The following is a 21,219-nucleotide window of genomic DNA, read 5'->3' on the forward strand; positions in this document are numbered from 1 at the left end:
CTCTCGTCCGATGCTGCCAGTCTTGGCCAAGGCTCATTCAACACAATGTAGATTGGACTCTGCAGGTCATGCCATGCGTGTTTCAGGTTTTTTTTTAAATTGCTATTTTGTGCAATTTTGTTTGAGGCAGACTAGCTCTATGGCCTGCAGTCAACGAATGACACAGTGCTAAATTGAACTGAATTTTCCTAAACCGTCAATGACAATGTGGTTTGATGTTTTATATCGTGTTTTCCGCTCCCCCTGTGCCATTTGTGAGATTTGTTCTTTTTTTTTGTGCATTGGGTGTTTGATGCTTTTCTTTGAATGAGTTCTACAGTGTTTCTTTGTTTCATGGCTGTCTACGGAAAGACAAATCTCAGGATAAGGGACGAGACGCATGCCTGTCATCTCAGTGTGGGATAGAGCACATGGGGAGGTATCACCACAGCTTCACTGCAAAATTTATTTGTTCTGATTCAGGCTACATCCACACTAGACCGGACAATTCTGAAAACGTCGGTTTCCCATAAAAACGATAGGTGTCCACAGCAGGCGTTTTTAAAAATATCTCCGTCCACATTAGACAGATATTTGGGCGAATCTCCTCCTACAGGGCATGTGCAGGACACACAGAAAACAAGCGAAGAGGAAACGGTATACTTGGTGTGCGTTTGTCCAGTTACAGAGTAGAAAAACTTAAAAGGAATTGCTGTTGGCTCTCGCGCAGGAGGACTTAAAACTAAAAGAAAACAAATACTGGAGCGTATGGAGGCAACCGACAGGGAGTTCACAGACAGTATGACCCGGCTAATGAGAAACATTGAAAAACTAACTCTGTTGCATTAATAAAGCACCTTGTTAAATGTATAAAACATGTCTGCATCAGTGTTATCTTGTATTTCCATACAATGTTACATTAGGCTGTTACACATCTATTGTCAGAGAAGTACTTGCATAAACACCTTCATACAAGCAAGGACAGAAAACAGGGCAAAGTGAATATACTTATTTATTCAGTAAGCTATAGGTCAAAGTATTTTGTGAGTACATTTCTAACTCTTCTGGCTTCAGTCTCGTTGCCGTCTGTTCTGAAATTGTTAGGTTGGGTGGGGGACTTGCGTTCATGAAAACAATGAAATGCCGCGCTGTCGCCATCTGTTCCAGCACGTCATGACAGCGTTTTTGAAAATATCCGCACTACTCTGCACAATCGGCGTTTTCAAATTTACACACTCTGGGCGGCGTTTTAGAAAATCTCCATTTTCAGGGGAGGAAAACGCCGTTTCAGTGTGGACGGAGGGTCAAAACGAAGAGAAAAGTCTTCGGTTACAGAATTATCCAATCTAATGTGGACGTAGCCTTAGAGGTACAGCACAGTAAAATGGCCCTTCCAGCCCAACGAGCCTGCTCTGTGAATTACACGAGACCAATTAACCTACTAACACGCATATCTTTGGAATGTGGGAGGAAACCGTAGCACCCAGAAGAAACCCCTGCAATCAAGGGGAGAACCTTAAAGCGGTGGAATCGAATTCCAGCTGCTGGTGCTGTGGTAATGTTACACAATTGTGCTGGCTTAATTTCTGATGCAAAAGAACTGTTTACATCCTACATGAAAAGACACCTGCCTGCAGTGCCTTCTCCTTTCTATCTAACATTCCCTCAAGACCATCAATACCAATTGCACGAATCACCTTGCCGTTCACATGAACATTTGGATGCTGCCTGCCTTGCTGAGTTCCTCCAGCAGTTTTGTGCACTGCTATTTGGATTTTAGTGACTGCCATCCCCGCACCTAACAAGGACACTTTCAGATGTGCCGACTGAAGTGGCCACTGAGTACCCAGAGCTCCCTCAATGGAACCCAGCCTCCAGTGTGGCCAATCTATGCACCACACTCAGATCTTGATGTAGTGGTCCTTGGTTGGTGCAACTGTAACGAAACACAGTTTCCCTCTGGATCAATAAAGTATGACTATGACTATCTGTGTCAGCACAAGGTACTGGGCAAAAGCAAAGATCTAGCACCTGTGAAATGGAGAGGATGCTGCCTGGTTTAGAGAGCATGGATTACGATCAGAGATTAAGGGAGCTAGGGCTTTACTCTTCGGAGAGAAGGAGGAGGAGAGGAGACATGATAGAGATATACAAGATAATAAGAGGAATAGATAGAGTGGATAGCCAGCACCTCTTTCCCAGGGCTCAATACAAGAGGACATGGCTTTAAGGTAAGGGGTGGGAAGTTCAAGGGGGATATTAGAGGAGGGTTTTTTACTCAGAATGGTTGGTGCGTGGAATGCACTGCCTGAGTTAGTGGTGGAGGCAGATACATTAGTGAAATTTAACAGACTACTAGACAGGTATATGGAGGAATTTAAGGTGGGGGCTTATATGGGAGGCAGGGTTTGAGGATCAGCACAACATTGTGAGCCGAAGGGCCTGTACTGTTCTATGTTCTATTGCCCATTCTGTCATGAGTGGTACGTGGCTGATGGCGGGTTCTGCTTCCCAACCACAAATAGAGTTAGATATACAGCAGGAGGAGGCAGCCCTTCAGCTAGTCTGTGATGATCGTTAACCATTTTATTTAGAAGTACAGTGAGGAACCGGCCCTTCGAGCCCAACAAGCTGTGTCACCCCTGCAACCCCCTACTTAACCCTACCCTAGCCTAACCACAGGACAATTTACAATAAACAATTAACCTACCAAGTCCTTTGAATGTGAGAGGAAATCAAAGCACCTGGAGGAAATCTACGCGCTCACCAGAAGACGCACAGACCTCTTACAAGGAACGTTGGAATTGAATTCCGATGCCCCGAGCTGTAACAACGCCGCACTAACCGCTACGTTATATCCATCTTTTGTTTTAATCCTCCCCACGTTCTGCCGCACACCTACGAACCACCACCCCTCTCATTTGGGGAGGGAGAGGAAAACCACACAGACCAAAGAATGAACCACACAGCTGTAGGCATTCTCCACGTGGCCAGATGTGGTTCACGAGAATAATCCCAGGAAACAAAGGGTTAACACGAGGCCTGCATTCACTGGAGTTTAGAAGAATGGGGCAGGGGGAGTTCTCATTGAAGCCTACTGTATATTGAACAGCCAAGATGGCGTGGATGAGGAGAGAATGTTTCCTGTAGTGGGGAAGTCTAAGACCAGAGGGCAAAACCTCAGGCTGTCCCTTTAGATGTAGGCCAAGGAGCAATTTCTTTAACCAGAGGCCAAGAATTTGTGGACTTCATTGCCACTGGCAGCTATGGAGGCCAAATCTTCGGGTACATTTGTAATGAAGGTTGACAACTTCCTCATTAGTAACTGTATCAAAGGTTACAGGGATAAGACAGGAGAACGGGGTTGAGGGGTAGAACGGGTCTGCAGCTTTGTATTCTTTGGTGTCATTTCAGAGGATCTGTCCTCGGCCCAGCACGCAAGTGCCATTAAAATGAAAGCACGGCAGTGCCTCTGCTTTCTTAAAGCTTGCAAGATTTGGCATGACGTCTAAAATACTGACAAACTTCTGTAGATATGTGGTGGACAGTATATTGACTGGCTGAGTCACAGCCTGGTATGGAAACACCAATGCCTTTGAACAGAAAATCCTATAAAACGTACTCTATACAGCCTAGTCCATTACAGGTAAAGACCTCCCCACTGAGCACATCTACACAAAGCAGCTGGAGCATCACCACAGGGCAAAGGGTCAGGGGTCACCATGTATATTTGCATGTTAGGCATGATATGAAACAAAAACAATTAATAATAAGAGGTTAAAGGACAGATATGGAATAAAATGTGCACAAATCCCAGCCAGTATTTACAATGTAAACAGCAGTAATCCACTTTAATTGTTTTAACTGCTGTGCCGGGGGTAATAGCAAGGGAGGGGCAACTAGAATGCTTGATCAGATTAACTGCCTTGGGGGAAAACACTTCTAGGACAGTGTGAAGTTGTTGTTTCCAGAGGGAAAGTTTCTAGAAGCTGTTCTGAGCCATGAACAGGCAGCTCAAGACAGAGCCAGTGCCACCAATGAGGGAGAGAGGGAGGAAGATTCAAAGATCACGCAGCACAAAGCAGGCTTTTCAGCTCAATGGGTTCTTGCCAAGCAAAGTTCCCGTTTTCCTGCATTTGGCCCATGTTCCTAAAGGCAGCAGGCTAATATAACGTTACTAGATCACCAGCTACCACAGATCAATTCTCACCAGTTTCTTCACCTTCCAAAAACAAGTCAAAGTTTAAAAATTTATTATGCAAGGACGTACATTTCACCACACATTATCCCGAGATTCATTTTCAAGAAATGAATTCGAGTACAGGAGCAGGGAGGTACTACTGCAGTTGTACAAGGCCTTGGTGAGACCACACCTGGAGTATTGTGTGCAGTTTTGGTCCCCTAACCTGAGGAAAGACATCTTTGCCATAGAGGGAGTACAAAGAAGGTTCACCAGATTGATTCCTGGGATGGCAGGACTTTCATATGAAGAAAGACTGGATGAACTGGGCTTGTACTCATTGGAATTTAGAAGATTGAGGGGGGATCTGATTGAAACGTATAAGATCCTAAAGGGATTGGACAGGCTAGATGCAGGAAGATTGTTCCCGATGTTGGGGAAGTCCAGAACGAGGGGTCACAGTTTGAGGATAGAGGGGAAGCCTTTTAGGACCGAGATTAGGAAAAACTTCTTCACACAGAGAGTGATGAATCTGTGGAATTCTCTGCCACAGCAAACTGTTGAGGCCAGTTCATTGGCTATGTTTAAGAGAGAGTTAGATATGGCCCTTGTGGCTACGGGGGTCAGGGGGTATGGAGGGAAGGCTGGGGCAGGGTTCTGAGTTGGATGATCAGCCATGATCATAATAAATGGCGGTGCAGGCTCAAAGGGCCGAATGGCCTACTCCTGCACCTATTTTCTATGTTTCTATGTTTCTAAAATAAGTTAACGGTCACAGGTGTAATTAGGGGGCTCAGGCGCTTTGGACCAGAAAACCTGCCAACGAGCTGCATCTCCAAATAAAAATAAACCTGGGAGCTGACTGCAGAGAGAGTGGGAAATGTCATTGTAAATAAGTCAGAGCCTTTGCTGAACTTTGGCACACATTAATTGAATAAACTAGCCCACTTGACTCAGTGGTAACACATTAGTGAGTGTTGTCATGTGACTGTTTAGTGAAACAACTGGCTCCCTGCAACACATAGCAAGAGATTGGGTGGTGGGGTGGAGATGCTTCACTACCAAAGGAGGTGTAAGGTGCTCCTTCCCTCCGCTAGCCTGCAGGTCACCCTTGGGCAAGGTGTAGCCACCCCCACCCCCTTCCCAATCAGGATCACTTGGAGCTGCTGCTGAAACTTCAGTAATTCTGTTCCATTGATGGGAGTCAAAACATTAAAATAATTCTCAAATTGTGTTTATTTCACTATCCGCAAATTTATGTTTACTCCGACTTACTCCCGACTCGGGACTCGACAGCAGCAGATGCCAGTTCCTGAGCCCTCTGGGTCCTAAAGTCCATCACAACTCAAATTCTTTGTGCAATTCCTTTGTGCACGAGTAGCAAAAGGTGTGTGCACACGCACACTTTAGAGAGAACACTGGGCAGATGACCACACTGAGTTCCACTCCTGTACCTAATAAAATGGCTTCCAAATCTAGACCAGATAAAGGGACTCATCCCAAACCAAACAGCAAGGATCCTGAGCTCTGGTACCCTCAAAGGACAGAAGGCCCAATTACGACATGAGATGTGCGGCCACAATGCACAAATGGCAGATAAAACTAGACTCAAAGAGCCACAATAGCAAATCCCATCAGCTACACCATTTAAAATACCTCTGGTTTATACTAGACCCAATTTTATCAAGTATCACATGATAACCCTACTACAGGGCTAGATCTGTGGCATTCAAGACCAGTGATCCAGAACTATAAAAGAAATCCAGGTACGACCAATTGAAGGCTATTTTAAGAGCAAAGATACAACTCCAATTGAGGTTAGAGACTGAACTGAAAGCACGTCAGCTCGAGTTGGTTAGAGACTGAACTGAAAGCACGTCAGCTCAGGTTGGGCTTGCAGGCCATTACTTCCTACAAGATGAAACCCAATATCATGCATGGCAGTGATGCTTCATTCGCAGATGAGCTCAACACCTTTGAAAGGGAGAATAAAACTACACCTGTGTGAATCCCTGCAGCACCTGGTGACTTTGATCTGTCTCAGAGGCCAATGCCAGTATAGGGGGAATTTTCAGAAGGCATGGGGTCTTGGTGGTGTACCTGGTAGGGCACTGAAAACCAACTGGCCAGAATATTCAAGGACATCTTCAATCTCTCACTGCTGTAGTCAGAGGTTCCCATCTGCTTCAAAAGGGCGACAACTTTACCAGCTTCCAATAGCAGGACATAGCTATCACCCTGTGGCTCACTTGAGAAGGCAATAGGCAAATATTGGCTAGTTTCAACTCCCTGGACCCTCTGTAATTTGCCTATCGCCACATAGGTTTACAGTTGATGCAATCTCACTAGCTCTCCATTCAGCTTTGGATCACCTGGACAATAGTAATACCTACATCAGGCTGCTGTTTATTGATCACAGCTCAGTGTTCAACACAATCATACCCTCAGTACTAATCAACAAGCTCCAAAACCTGGGCCTCTGCACCTCCCTCTGCAACTGGATCCTCCACTTCCTCACAGGGAGACCACAGCCTGTGCAGGTCGAAAATAACATCTCCTCACTGACAAGTCAACACTGGCGCACCTCCAGGATGTGTACTTAGCCCACTGCTCGACTCTCGCTACACCCTTTTGAAGCACTGTGTGGGGAGGCACAGCTCAAATGCCATCTATAAATTTATTGATGACACAACTGTTGGCAGAATTTCAGGTGGGGACAAGGAGGTACACAGTAGTGAGACAGGGCAGCTGATTGAACAACCTTGCACTCGATGCCAGCAACACCAAGGAATTGATTGTGAACTTCAGGAGGGGGGAAGTCGAGGGAACACACACCAGACTGAGGAATCAGGAGTGGAAAGGATGAGCAATTCCCAAGTTCCTGAGTGTCAACATCTCTGAAGATCTATCCTGGACCCAACATATTGATGCAATTACAAACAAGGCTCAACAGAGGCTGTATTTTATTAGGAGCATGAGGATACTTGGTATGTCAGCAAAGACTGGCAAATTTCTACGATGCACCATGGAGAGCATTCCACTGCACGTGATCGGAAAAAGTTGCAGAAAGTTGTAAACTCAGCCGATTCCATCACAGGCACTAGCCTCCCTGGCATTGAGAACAATCTTCAAAAGGCAATGCCTCCACAATAAAAGAAAAGCCATCAAGTACCCTCAATCACAGAGGACATGCCCTCTTCTCATTAGCACCATCCAGGATGAGGTACAGAAGCCCAAAGACACACAGTTAATGCTTCTAGAACAGCTGCTCCCTCTTTGCCATTAGATTTCTGAATGGATAATAAATCCACGTACACTGCTACAAAAAAAAAACATCTCTTGCCTGAAACAAAAAGAGAATTGGCATGGAACATGGAAAATTTGGATCCAAATTACAAAAGCTTTAATTACAGCAGCATGAAGCCCGGACTTTCAAATGTAGATAAGTCACATCTAAAGACAACACTCTTCCTTCCCTCATCCTTCCAAACAAATTGTACCGGCACCATTTTAACTCTGGAAATCTATTTTAAAATAAATCTAATCCTAAACCCTAAGCCAATCATCTTGTTTGAACTCAATAGGACACTATGCCAATTTATTTACACTGGCAGTCTTGTTTTTTCTCCCCACACAGCCTAATCAAACTTCCCAATCAGTACATCTGATAATTACAAAATACAAAATGAACATCAACATTTAGATACCAACTTTAAATGTGCCTCAACATTCAAAACCATTTTACCAACCAAAGCTGATGTCACATGAGATCTTCAACGGAGCTGAAGACCTAGCCTACAAAGGAGCATCTTAAAGGAAATGAACACATGGTTTGAGTGTTAGAACAAACAATGGAGTTTTTAAAAAGGAGGGAATTGCAAAGGCCACCGTATGTTAGAAAGATTTGTACCAAGATTATTCAAGGGACCAGAATTGGAAAAAAAATTTACAAGGATGTTGTTGGGACTCGAGTTATAGGGAAAGGTTGAATAGGTTAGGACAATTCCTTGGAGCATAGGAGAATGAGGGGAAATTTGATAGAGCTATACAAAATTATGAGGGGTATAGATAAAGTAAATGCAATGGGAACTGAGGGGGAACAACCGAAATGGTGGAAGCTGCTTCAGTTGAAGAGAGGATTTGATAAATACATTGATGGGAGGAACATGGAGGCTGTGGTCCAGATGCAGGTGCATAGGACTTGGCCAAACAGTACAGCACATACTAGATGGGCCGAAGGGCTGTAGCACTATGACTATAAAAAGAAAGCAAGCAGAGCTGAAGATCATGTCTTCGGTCTTCCCGATATCCAGGCAGCAGAGATATCTCCTCACCCTGTTTTGTGGTCAACAGTCGACAATCGGGAGAAAGGCTTGGCCCCGAGAAGCAATTCAAGTAAATCACCTTCAGTAACTCCAGTCCCACTACTGGGTTTAGACCAGGGAGCCATTTTTCCCCAAACAGTGCAAACACAAGTGACCTCCTAGGTTTTAAACTTTCCTCCAATTTCTAGGACTTGAAGATAGTCAGTTATCTGTTCCTGATGTGCTTTTACTAAGGGAACAATGAGATCCATCTGGGAGGTCAACAAGGATCAGCAAACCTTTGAACCGCAAAATGACAAACAAATCCATCCGCTTGCTCCGCATACACAGAGAGTACGAAAAACAAAAATCACACCGAGAATCTCTGATTGAAGATTAAATTTGTGGACTTGCACAATGCACAGGAGAAGACGTTCAGACTGCTTACGTCTGAAACACCAGTACTTATCAGTCTTTTATTTTGCAAAAAAAAAGAAAAACAAACCCTGTTGTTCAGTAACATCACCAGAGACACAATACAACTTGGCTTTGTCTGTGAGAGAGACAAATTTACTGACCTACAGCAACAATCAGGTCAGAGCTGTTCAAATATTTTATAAAGAAAATTACATCTCAAAAAGCTTGGCCTTGGAGGCAAAAGCACAAATACTCACCACAAAATACCCTTTTTTAAAAAAAACACAACCCATTTTCAAGCACAGCTGTCACGCATTTGAAAGGATTGTCTTGCACGTCGGCCGGATGGTCACAAGGTATGAACCAGATCAATGTGAAAACCAGAGGACTTTGCACGTTTCACACAAGCCTTGGGTGGGAAGACGTGCATGCACAACCATTAAAGATCGGCAGGGGAGAGGAGGGATTCGAACATGCAGTGCGTGCTCCCAAATTCACAAGTGACGTGCACAGTGTATAATCACTCCCCTCACCCCCCCACCTTTGCCTAAACACTTTTGATACTGTGAGCACCACAGGGAACGTGCCAAAAGGGACGACAACCAGAAACAGACGCCAGGCAACTGAATGCCAACCAACGTGCCTCAAAACGCAAGGCCAAAACTCTCTCAAATCAACTGCTTCACTGGAGAAAATTTGAGAGCCTCTATCACACCACCCCCCTGGTTATTAGCATCAGAGGGAAGGACAAAGCCCTTCTTACAGGCCAGACTAAGTGGATTGGCATGATTAATGCTGGATTTTTCAAAAAGGACCACCAGAGGCAGCTTCTGGTGGGGGGGGGGGGGTGGAAGAGAGTAACCGTGTTATACACCACTCCCCGTGACATCTGAAGCCCTTTATTTTTAAAAAAAAAAGACAAAAACACTCGGTAAAGCTCGGTCAAGCGCGGAGCCACAGCAGAGGTGCCCCCCACGCCTCCTCCCCCGATTGCCTATAATCCCAGCCTTGCAATCGTTTATCAGACAGGCTGATTGAATGGCTGGCGTAGTAATGACAGCCCGGCAATCCTATTCAGGCAGATTCGAGGAAACGATTACCTCCAAAATGGGGGTCACAGGCCTAACACATTTGCTTTAATTGAATCCCAATATCTCCCTCCAGCTGCTACGAATTGTTGCTTGGCCTATAAACCAGCACATTAAATAAAAGGCTAATTAAATAATAACTTGATTCTTCAGCCTCCTACACATCTTGCTACAACAGGGGAAAGAAGCCTTTAAAAGGCATTAAGAGCTCTCCAGAAAGAGCAGAGGCTATTGATTCTTTATCTTTAGAATCAGAGAAAGAATCTTAGATGGTCGATCAATTTATACTCAGGGCTGACGGCTAACACGAAACACATTTGTCATTCGGCCTTCAACATGGTCTAAACACATTTGACGCTAACACAGTCTGTACTTGTACAGATGTCCATTGCTTGGTAGATAAGCTTCATTCCCCTCCCCCCCCCCCCCCCCAAATTTAAGCTCACTCTGCTTGGAGAGAGAGGCACAAAAGATCTTGGAAGTCAAATGGCTCCCATCACAGCCCCGTCGCGTAACGTCCAAACTAGACCTGCTCAACAGTAGCTTAACCCAGTCAATTTGTACAGAAACTCACATCAAAAACACAACATTGGTCGGAGCCAAGTGTGTGCAAGTCATCGCTTGAAAGGAGGGCAAGTGGGAAGCTGGTAGGGCGGACCAGTAGAGATTGCAGGGTCTTTAAGGGAGCGGCAGAAATGAAGATCAGTGGCCACCCTGCTACCTGACGTGAGACTCCCAAATCCTATGACCCAATGCCGTTGAACTGGGAAGCTGCAAAGACACAAGACACAAGACACAGGAGCAGAATTAGGCCGCTCAGCCAGAGTCTGCTCCACCGTTCCACCATGGCTGATTTATTATTCCTCTCCACCATGGCTGATTTATTATTCCTCTCCACCCTCTTCTCCTATACAGAGGGGTGGGGCTGAGAAGGATATGGGCTAAACCCAGGAATGTAGGATTACCTGGGTGGACAACGCGGTGAGCATTTATTTGGGGGCCGCAGCTAGCGTGACGATATTACAGCGCGAGGCATTCCACAGTCTGGGAGTTAAATTCCGGTAAGGAGTTTGTGCATTTTCCCCCAGGTGTCGCATGGGTTAACTCCAGGTGCTCTGGTTTCCTCCAAAAGTCCAAAAACATAGCTGTTAGTCGGTAATTAGTCATTGTAAACTGTCTCACAATTAGGCTAGTGTTAAATCGGTGGGCTGCTGGGCAGTGGAGCTCATTGGGTGGGAAGGACCTGGTCCAGCTGTATCTCTAAATAGGGAGGGCACTGTAGACCTGACATTTCAGGCCAATTCTCTTCATCAGTCCTGATGAAGGGTCTCCACTGAAATATTGGCTCTATATTCCTTTCCACAGATGCCGCCTGACCTGCCGAGTCCTTTCAGCAGTTTACACGCGTTACTCCGGATGCAGAGCACGGGAGTCATCTACAGCCCCTGGCAAACAGCACTCGATGGTGGGACAATTCATAACACGCATAAAGGATTAAAGGGTTAAAAAGTGCAAGAGTGAGCGGTTATTTGTTAGATAGTTAGACAGAGGCTTGAGAAGGAATCTAACTACCTCCCTGCGCCCAGTAGCTGGCTCTCATGAGGCTGGTAAGAGGGAGAATTCACAGGGCATCATCAGCCAGAAGGAAGGGAACCTTTTGCAAACGAGCCAAGATCAAAGAATTTTTCCATCAGCGTACATGCAGTTTGGTTCCTTAAGGCCGTTATAGCCGGGGGTGGGTAGTAGCGATGAGCTCCCATTGTGTATTAAATGCGCCCAATGGCATGTGTCTCAAATAGCCTCTGACAATCAAGTGAAGGCCTGGAGCTGGACATGTGGATTAGCTACTGGGCCTGGCGGTACCGTTTCTACTGACAGAAGGGCCAATGGCACCATAAAACCAGTCACGTTGGCAGATTGGGCATGACAGCCATGGTTGGCATGGTTAGAAGGAAAACTCTGATCTCAAACCTCTGCTACCTTGCAGCTATACCCGCTCATGGGGGAGGCTTCAGGAGGACACCCCAAGGGAAAAAAATCCAGAGCTCCTGCGACTTCGCCCGTGCCAACCAGCATCAGTCTCTGCCGTTCCTTGGATTCAGCTGTGTGGAGAGGGGGAGCCTACAGAATGTGCAATAAGCTTGCTCTCCACATCGTACTGCCCAGGCTTGCTGGTATGTCACTTCCATGGTTGAACCCAACCAACGGGGGGCCCATACACGCATGTTGACAGCAGACTAGAAGCTGCTGAGGTCCAAACTCCCCCCTTCAACAGGTCTTTCAGCCAGAAGCTACCAGCAACGCTGGAGTTTAGCAAAACGAGGAGGAATCTTATTGAAACCTATCAAATATTGAAAGGCCTAGTTTTAAGTAGACGTGATGAGGATGTTTCCTGTAATTGGAGGGGGAGGGGTCTAGGACCAGAGGGCACAGCAACAGAATACAAGGATGTCCCTTTAGAACAGAAGGGGAGGAATTTCTTTAGCTGGAGAGTGGTGAATCTGTGGAATTCATTGCCACAGACGGCCGTGGAGGTAAAGCCATTGGGTATATTTAAAGCAGAGGTCAATAGGTTCTTGATTAGTCAGGGTTTTAAAGGTTACAGGGAGAAAGCCTGTAACCTCAGAGGGATAATAAATCAGCCATGATGGAATGCACAGCAGACTCAATGGGCCGAGTGGCCTAATCCTGCTCACACGCCTTATGGTCTTATAATCTGCACTGATATCACCACTGGTCAGTTCCTTAAAGATCACCTTTGCCATGCATTACTACCCACTGCCGTCCTTTCAGAAGCGCGACTGCAACGCTCACCCCTGCATAGTGTCAAGTAATAAGAAGGTGTACACACTGTGAGAGGCAGATTGGGAACTCCACGTACCCCGATGATCGAATTTAACTCCGTCATTGTCACTTGCTTGGCACGTTCGACAGCTTGAGCTACTTGTTGCTGGTGCTGGGACGGGACATGAGGAGCAGAAGATACAAAGAAAACATTAAATTCAATCCATTAAATCATGTGCAACTTAGCATTTACTTAGCAACTGAAATCTCTTCAAGAATCCTCATTACTCAAGTGGCCACCTGTAGATTGGGGGACCACTTTGTCGAGCACCTTTCGCAAATGGCAGAATCTCAGTGGCTACCTAGTTCAATTCAACTTCCCATTCGGACAGGCCTGTCCACAACCTCCTCTGCTGCATGTGGAGGCCATATCCAAGTTGGAGGAGCAACTCATTTAATCTAGGTAGCCTCCAACCTGACAGCATGAACACTGATTCCTCTAACATCCAGTAAATTCTAACCCTCCCCTTCTATTTCCATTCCCAATACTGATTCCCACCCCCCACTTCATCCTTTCTCTTCTCACCTGCCCATCACCTCCACCTGGATCCCCTCCTTCCTTTTCTCCATTGGCCCACTGTCAGATTTCTCCTTCTGTAGCCCTTACCCTCTTCCACCCATCCCCTCCCAGCTTTTCTTCATCTCTCCCCACCCCAACAACCCACCTACCCCCTGCCAGCTTGTGCTCCTTCCCCTCCCACCTTATTCTGCCCCTCCCTTCCTTTCCAGTCCTGATGAAGGATCTCGGCCCAAAACGTCAACTGTTTATTCCTCTCCATAGATGCTGACTGACCTGCTGAGTTCCTCCAGCATTTTGTGTCACACAGAACAATCCTCCTTTACTTTAACAGCGTATGCAGAGGAGTCACAAGAAATAGAACTTCAAACATAAATGGCTGGGAGATACCCCCCATTTAATCATATGATACTGTGTGAGAGTGGGATTGAATTTAAACCAACCATTCTACAACCATCACCATCTTCCACTCGCTGCATTTTGCTGGAGGAACAACCCAGCTTAGAGAGGCCAGGTTCTGATGTAGAGTTCGCTCCTAAACCAAGCCGTAACCCCAGCTGAAACAGAGCTGGCAATAGTCTCTCTGCCTTTTTAAATGGCATGGGGGGGGCAGATGGGAGCAGAATTAAGGAGGTAACACACAGCCTTTTTTAAAGCATCGTCCAGAACACATTTGGTGTATCGTGAGCAGTTTCAGACCCCTTATCTAAGAGTGCTGGCATTGCCGTGAGTCCAGAGTTTCACGAGAGCGATCCTGGGAATTAAAGGGTGAACATATGAGAAATGTTTGACAGCTCGGGGCCTGCAGTTAAGAATGAGTGGGACATCGTTGCAACCTATCAAATACTGACTGACCTAAATAGAGTAGATGTCAAGTGGATGTTTCCTATCATGGGGGAGTCTAGGGCCAGAGGACACAGCCTCAATAGGAGGGGCACCCTTTTAAGAACAGGGATGGGAGGGGAGGGAATTTGTTTAGCCAGAGGGTGGTGAATCTATTGAATACATTGACACAAATGGTTGTGGAGGCCAAGTCATTGGGTATATTTAAAGTAGAGTTTGGTAGGTTCTTGAATTGTAAAGATGCCACAGGTTATGAGACAGAAAGAATGGTGTTGAGAGGGATGCTAAAATCAGCCATGAACAAATAGCAGGATAGATAGATGGGCTGAATGCCCAAATTCTGCTCCTATACCTCATGGCCTTAGAAGTTCCACCAGCTCTAGATTAAAGAGGGCAGGCAATACAACAATCTCCTCCAAATTGCAACATGGGGAAGCAGAGAAAGCAGTCCCTCAGGACATAGACAATATCATAATCTACAGGTAACCCAGTGTGTTCAAATGGGAACTGGGCTTTGGAAAATGCACCCCATACGTATTCCTTCCAAGCTCACAGTTCAGCAAGCCACTCAACACCTCCACCCACCAAGGACGAGGCAACTAACCAAAGCCAAAGTTGAGACGTCAAATATTGAAAGGCCTGGACAGTGTGAACAAGGAGAGGATGTTCCCATCGGCAGAAAAGTCTGGGATCCAAGGGCACAGCCTCAGAATAGGACATCCCTTTAGAACCAAGGAGAAATTTCTTCAAAGGGTGGCGAATCGGTGGAAAAAGGCAAAAATACTCAAATGTGAAATCAAAGCCACTTCCTTCTCTCTCCCCACCCCTTGCCCACAACCTCAAAGGCTTGAAGCAACCCAGAACAGACTCTGGCAAAATGCAGGTGTGATAACGGAAAGCAGTGGATTTAGATTGGACAAGTGGGTACCTAAAGATGCGACACATTGGCAGGCAGACAGCTCACAAAGCAGGCCGAGAGGCTAAAGGGTTTTTTTTGACAAATCTCAACACAACTACACTAATATGATTAACAAGAGGTCCCATCACAACCAGAACACAAGTCAGTCCAAGCATTGAATACTCCAGTTTCAGGCGGAAAAAAAAATCTTAAGCAGCTGCTGTATAGTGCAAAATGTTGATTAAAAACAAGAACTACACAGGACCACTTACCTCTTGAGAAAGAAAAGGCATGATCTGTGCCAAGATGGTGTTTAGTCGTTTGGCAATCTCCGTCTGAATGGGAAGGAAACGGAAGGTTGATTAGCATTCCGAGAAAAGTCTCTTCACACAGGGTTGAGGGAACACGAAACCGAGTCTGCATCTGCGAATGGAACTGAGATACGCAAGCACTCCTGATCGATGCTTCACAAGTAGTTATTTCATAGATGGGGAACGTGATTACAATAATTGTAATGACGGGCGTAGGAACAGCCCAGTGGAAGGGGTTGACCCCCAGTGGCCTTCTGGTCACGGTTTTTGAAGCCTCACACTTGTATAAGGGCGGGCGTTCAAGTTCAAACACACACGCTGCCCAACAGCTGTGTTGCTCAAGGTTTCCAATAAACTTTATTCATACAATTATTTTACAAGAATAAATTGTGCAATGCCTTTTCATTCTTACATATATAGACAATGCGTTCAGTACTTATTTAGAGATACAGCACGGTGACAGGCCCAACAAGCCCATGCCACACAATGACATCCACGTGACCAATTAACCACTAACTCTCATGTCTATGGAGCCTGGGAGGACCAACCAGAAACCCCCACAGTCACAGGGAGAACAAGCTCCTTACAGACAGCAGAAACTGAAGCCTGATCATTGCCACTGCAACAGCATTACACCAACTGCTACTCTTAAGGTTCCTTACAGTTGTTATAGCTGGGGGTGGTAGCGGGGATCAGCTCCCACTGCTTAAATGCTCCCAATGGTGTCCAACTCAAATAGCCTCTGACGACCAGGCCCAGCCCCTGGCCTTCAACGTGTGGTTTAGCGACTAATCCTGGTGGAACCCTTTCTGCTGACAGGACACGGAACAAATTTATTGGCACCTTAAAACTACTCGCACCAGGCAGGTGGGGCTTGTTGGCCACGGCTGGCAGCTCAGCTAGAAGGAAAACTCTGATCTCCAACCTCCGCTGCCTTGCGGTTATACCCATTCACAGGGAAGGCTTCGGGAGTAAATCCCGAGGGGGGAAAAAAAATCTGGAACTGGAGACCCCAAGGCAGTCCTACATCGAATTCAACACTGACTGGCAACTCCTGTGACACTGCAGTCTCTGCAGTTCCTCTGGGTTCATCAGATGCATGGAGAGGGGCAGCTTACTACATGGGCAAGAGATTTCTCTCATTATTGTACTGCTCTGGCTTACATATCTACACAGCCAGGATGCAACATCTATATGCTCCACACTGACCAACGGAAGCCTCAAACAACCGCTATGCTACCATGCCACCTCTGTTATAGACAATACGTGCAGGAGTAGGCCATTCGGCCCTTCGAGCCAGCACCGCCATTCACTGTGATCATGGCTGATCATCCACAATCAGTATCCAGTTCCTGCCTTATCCCCAGAACCTTTGATTCCGCTATCTTTAAGAGCTCTATCCATCTCTTTTTTGAAAGCATCCAGAGACTTGACCGCCACAGCCTTCTGGGGCAGAGCATTCCATATATCCACCACTCTCTGGGTGAAAAAGTTTTTCCTCAACTCTGTTCTAAATGACCTACCCCTTATTCTTAAACTGTGGCCTCTGGTTCTGGACTCACCCATCAGTGGGAACATGCTTCCTGCCTGCAGCGTGTCCAATCCCTTAATAATCTTCTATGTTTCAATAAGATCCCCTCTCAGCCTTCTAAATTCCAGAGTATACAAGCCCAGTCACTCCAATCTTTCGACATATGACAGTCCTGCCATCCCAGGAATTAACCTTGTGAACCTACGCTGCACTTCCTCAATAGCAAGAATGTCCTTCCTCAAATTTGGAGACCAAATATTCTATAGTATTCCTTAAAACCAACAGAACCGCTCCCACTCGTGCCCCCAGGGTGCTACGCTACTGCAGTATTTGAGGGGCTCCCTCACCCGACCCGTAGGGGGAGAGCCATACTGTGCCCCCTCCCTACCGAGCCCTTGCAGCGACTGCAGTGTTCCTTCACAGACACCGCTGTGCTGAGAACAAGTTGCAGGCACGCCAACGGTCGCCTTTCACTGAGATAATACGTCTGCCAGCAGCACTTGTCCACATGTGCTTGCGTCCCTGGGAATAGGCCACAGATCAGAGAGCACTCAGTCCCGCAGCTGCAAAGGACGAACCGTGACACAGACCCTCGCATCTTTCTCCGCAGTCCACACAACGAGGCCTGCAGTATCTGTGTCCTTAAAGCTCAGGGTGGTCACTATACCCAACCACATCCGCCCCATCCCAGGCAGGGCCCAGTCAGCACAGGGATTAAAAGTCAGTCCCACAACAGAAGGCTGATCTGTGAATGGGCTGGCAGCACTTCCGTTGGGGCAAGAGAATCAAAGATCAACTTTATTCACTATGTACATTTACATGTATTAGAATTTGCTGCAGAGTGTTGGTCAGGGTGTGACATACAACACAAAACATTCCATCATAATCATACGGAAAAGTACAGATATGGGATAAAATGCGCATAAATACCAGCATTTACAGTGCAAACAGCATTATTAAAAATGATTTAAAGGGTTCACAGTGCATTGAAAGGTAATAGATTGAAGCGGTGGGACTGTTGGGGGAGGACAGGTGTATAAAATTGTGAGGGGCAGAGATGGAGGTTCAATGCATACAGTCTCTCTCCCTCCCCCCACCAATGCATTTATTTATTGGTATACTGTGTAAAGTAGACCCTTCCAGCCCTGCTGCCAAGCAACACCCCCCCCCCCCCGCACCCGATTTAATCCTAGCCTAACCAGGGAACAATTTACTTAACCTACCAACTGCTACATCTTTGGGCTGGGGGGGGGGGGGTGGAGAACCAGAGCACTTAGAGGAAACCCATGCGGTCACAGGTAGTGGCCAGGTATCAAGAATGAAAGCATAGGAATGTGAGGGAACCCGGAGGAGGGGGTGCGATTTTCAGCCAGAGGACAGGCAAGAGCTGTCAAGGAGGTGCTATATGCATTGGGTACATGAAGAAAATTGACATAGGACAGGGGGTTTCCAATCTTTTTTTAATGCCATGGACCAATAACATGGCATATGAGTTGGGAATCCCAGTTTAAGGAATATGGGCCAAATGTGGGCAAGTGAAACTATGTTCGAGGGGAACCTTCCCCACTATACAACAGCTGTTCCTCATCCATTTAGGCCCTTGGAAACTGCTTAGACATTAGACTACCCAAGCCGCAGAAAGATCAACAATTTATGATTTATAAGCCTATTGCCATAGTAACAGGCAGCTGAGAACAGGACACAAGGTGAATTATGCATCTCCTTCTCCATGACAGACCATGTCTAAAGTGGAGATAGTAGGGGGGGAAAAAAAAACTCCAACATTGAGAACCCAATGCTAATTTGTTCAATCGGGGAACCCCGAAATAGGGATTATATTTTACACAAAGAAAAAGACCTCCTAACACCTTAACTAGGCATGGGAATACCTCCCGAGTATAGTCCCAAGCCTTCCATAAGTCAAAAGGTTCTTCTCTTCTGGCTCTGTTTGATTAAACATGCAATTCTCCAGGCAGTCCAATTAAACGCACACATTGTCGTGTAACTACATTACAGGTTACATAATAAAGAGGCTGCATTACAGATTTTTCTCCAAGGGATTCGCGACTCGTAGATGGTAGGTAGAGGTGGGGGGGGGTAGACAACACTCAGCAGGACGACGACACATCAGGTTACTCTGAAAATTGCTGAACACCATTCTCAGAGTACCAGATATTTCACAGGCTCTTATACACAAAGGCATAATTATTGCTTCAAAATACTTCAGAAAGTCTACCCGTACAAGCTCAGTTCACCGGGTGGGGTGGGGGGGGGTGCGCAAGACCTTGACAGTGAAGTTGGCAGAAGATAATGTCATATCACAACAGCAGTGAAGGTGGAGGAAATTTGCAACAGTGAAAGGTCCCCAGTCGTCTTGCACTCCATGCTACTAAACCCCAACCCCGATCTGTCAAACACCGCGCGGTGGCTCCCCGAGCATCAGCCTCCCCGCGTTAAACAAGGTCACGTACAGACGTTCTCCATTAAGGGAATAACCCCTCGGGAGAACATCATACTCGACTCAAGTGATCGCACTGCTGCCCGTGAGGGTACCTATTAAAGTTTCATTACAGCACCACTTCCAAGTCACCCGCTTCCTTGCCTCTTATCACGGACTGGTGTGCAAACTTTTGATGTTAAGCAGCTGTCAAAATGGCCTTGGCGCCAACTACAACAGATCCAGCAAGCAGCCTCGCACAATTGAGTGCGGCGGGGAGTGCCGAGCACATCTGCAATGGTGTACCGTGCGAACACAACTCACAGCATGAGCGCACGGCGTGGATTTCCACCAGAATGGAACTTGCCAAGGAACGCCTTAAACCCAAGTTCCGGTTTCGAACATCAAACAACTCCCCCAAGGACAGCAAAACTACATTCTCAATAAGCTTGGCTATCATGACTAAATACTGCCCTCACTCAGAACTGCAGTCTGATGGATTTAAAAAAAAAATAAACAACTTAATTCATACTCCAGAAGCTACAAAACCTGTCAGGGTGTTGAGAGCTTGGCTGAGGAATGAAAGTACAACATGTTTTTACCACTATGTTCCTGAACACCCTCAGACGTGATGTCCTTGTGCAGGACTCTCTGCAAAGAGACCTCACGAGATCGAAAGTTCAAAATAAATTTATCAAAGTGTGAAGATCTAACATCCAAGTGAAGAGATTTCTCCTTCCCTCCCAGCTAAGTGGCCAATTCTTTTTTCAAAGCAAATTTATTATCAAAGTACGTAACTGTTGCCATATACTACCCAGAGGCTCATTTTCTTTCAGGCACTTACAGGAAAGATAAATACAATGGAATCTACAAAAAACAGAACAAAGACTAAAAACAGCCTGTGTGCAAAAGACCAACAAACTGCTCAAATAAAAATACTGAGAACACGAGTTGTAAAGAGTCCTTGAAAGAGAGTCTGTAGTTTGTGGAGGTAGTTCAGTGCTGAGGTGAGCGAAGTTATCCACACTGGTGGATGATGATTATGGGGTAATAACTGTTCCTGAACCTGGTGGTGTGGGACCTGATGGTTGAGGGGGTAATAACTGTTCCTGAACCTGGTGGTGTGGGGTCTAATGCTCCCGTACCTCCTGGCCGACGGTAGCATCGAGTAGAGAGCATGGCCTGGTCCTGGATGGGTGCCGCTTTCTTGTGGCAGCACTCCTTGTAGACGTGCGTAGTGGTGGAGAGGGCTTTGTGTTAAAAACTGGGCTGCTCCCACCACCTGCCTCAAATTTCCCCCTCACCCCTTAAATCTATGCCCTCTAGCATTTGACATTTCCACTCGGGGTGAGGGTGAGTGGGGGATTACTACGTCTGATTTTAGAAACTTCCAGCAGGCCATTGTTCAGCTGACATTCCAGGAGAGATCTGAGGAATTCGCTGCCACAGACAGCTGCGGAGGTCAAGTCAGTGGGAATATTTTAAACGGAGGTTGATAAGTCAGATGAGTAGGGAGGTGTCGGTTACGAGGAGAGAGCAGGGACAGTGGAGATGAGAGGGATATGAAACAGCCTTGGTGGAATAGTGATGCAGACTTAAAAGGGCCAAATGGCCTAATTTTGCTCCTAAGTCTATGGTTTTATATCTTAGAGTAATGATCACGAGGGGCAGAGCGAAGTGATGATGACACTAAACGGCAACTCCTTTGCAAGCATCTTCAGAAACAGCTCTACTTCCAACTTTACCATCTCCATTTTTCCCTTGCAGGGCTCTTTTGAAGACCCTGACCTATAATTACATGCTGACTATGCTTTTTTGCGGGAATGGAACCAGCTCTCGGGGTTTCACAACTGACCGTTGTTCGGCGTGG

The 21,219-nt window shown here is 46.3% G+C and overlaps 1 protein-coding gene across 13 annotated transcripts in view; it reads right to left on the reverse strand.

Moving 5' to 3' along the window:
- LOC134355784 (transducin-like enhancer protein 3) overlaps window positions 1-21,219 on the reverse strand; it is an 83,123-nt gene that overhangs the window by 49,830 nt on the left and 12,074 nt on the right. For 7 of the 13 annotated variants that reach the window (XM_063066193.1, XM_063066185.1, XM_063066188.1 and 4 more), the window contains exons 5-6: window positions 15,343-15,405; window positions 12,820-12,924 (exon numbers count right to left, since the gene is read on the reverse strand). In XM_063066193.1, coding sequence (XP_062922263.1) covers window positions 12,820-12,924; window positions 15,343-15,405 — 168 coding nt within the window. The remainder of the gene's footprint in view (window positions 1-12,819; window positions 12,925-15,342; window positions 15,406-21,219) is intronic. The other 6 variants (XM_063066192.1, XM_063066190.1, XM_063066191.1 and 3 more) reach the window with 1 other exon arrangement.

The sequence above is a fragment of the Mobula hypostoma genome, chromosome 13 (assembly GCF_963921235.1).
Source record: "Mobula hypostoma chromosome 13, sMobHyp1.1, whole genome shotgun sequence".
In the NCBI taxonomy this organism is placed as follows: domain Eukaryota; kingdom Metazoa; phylum Chordata; class Chondrichthyes; order Myliobatiformes; family Myliobatidae; genus Mobula; species Mobula hypostoma.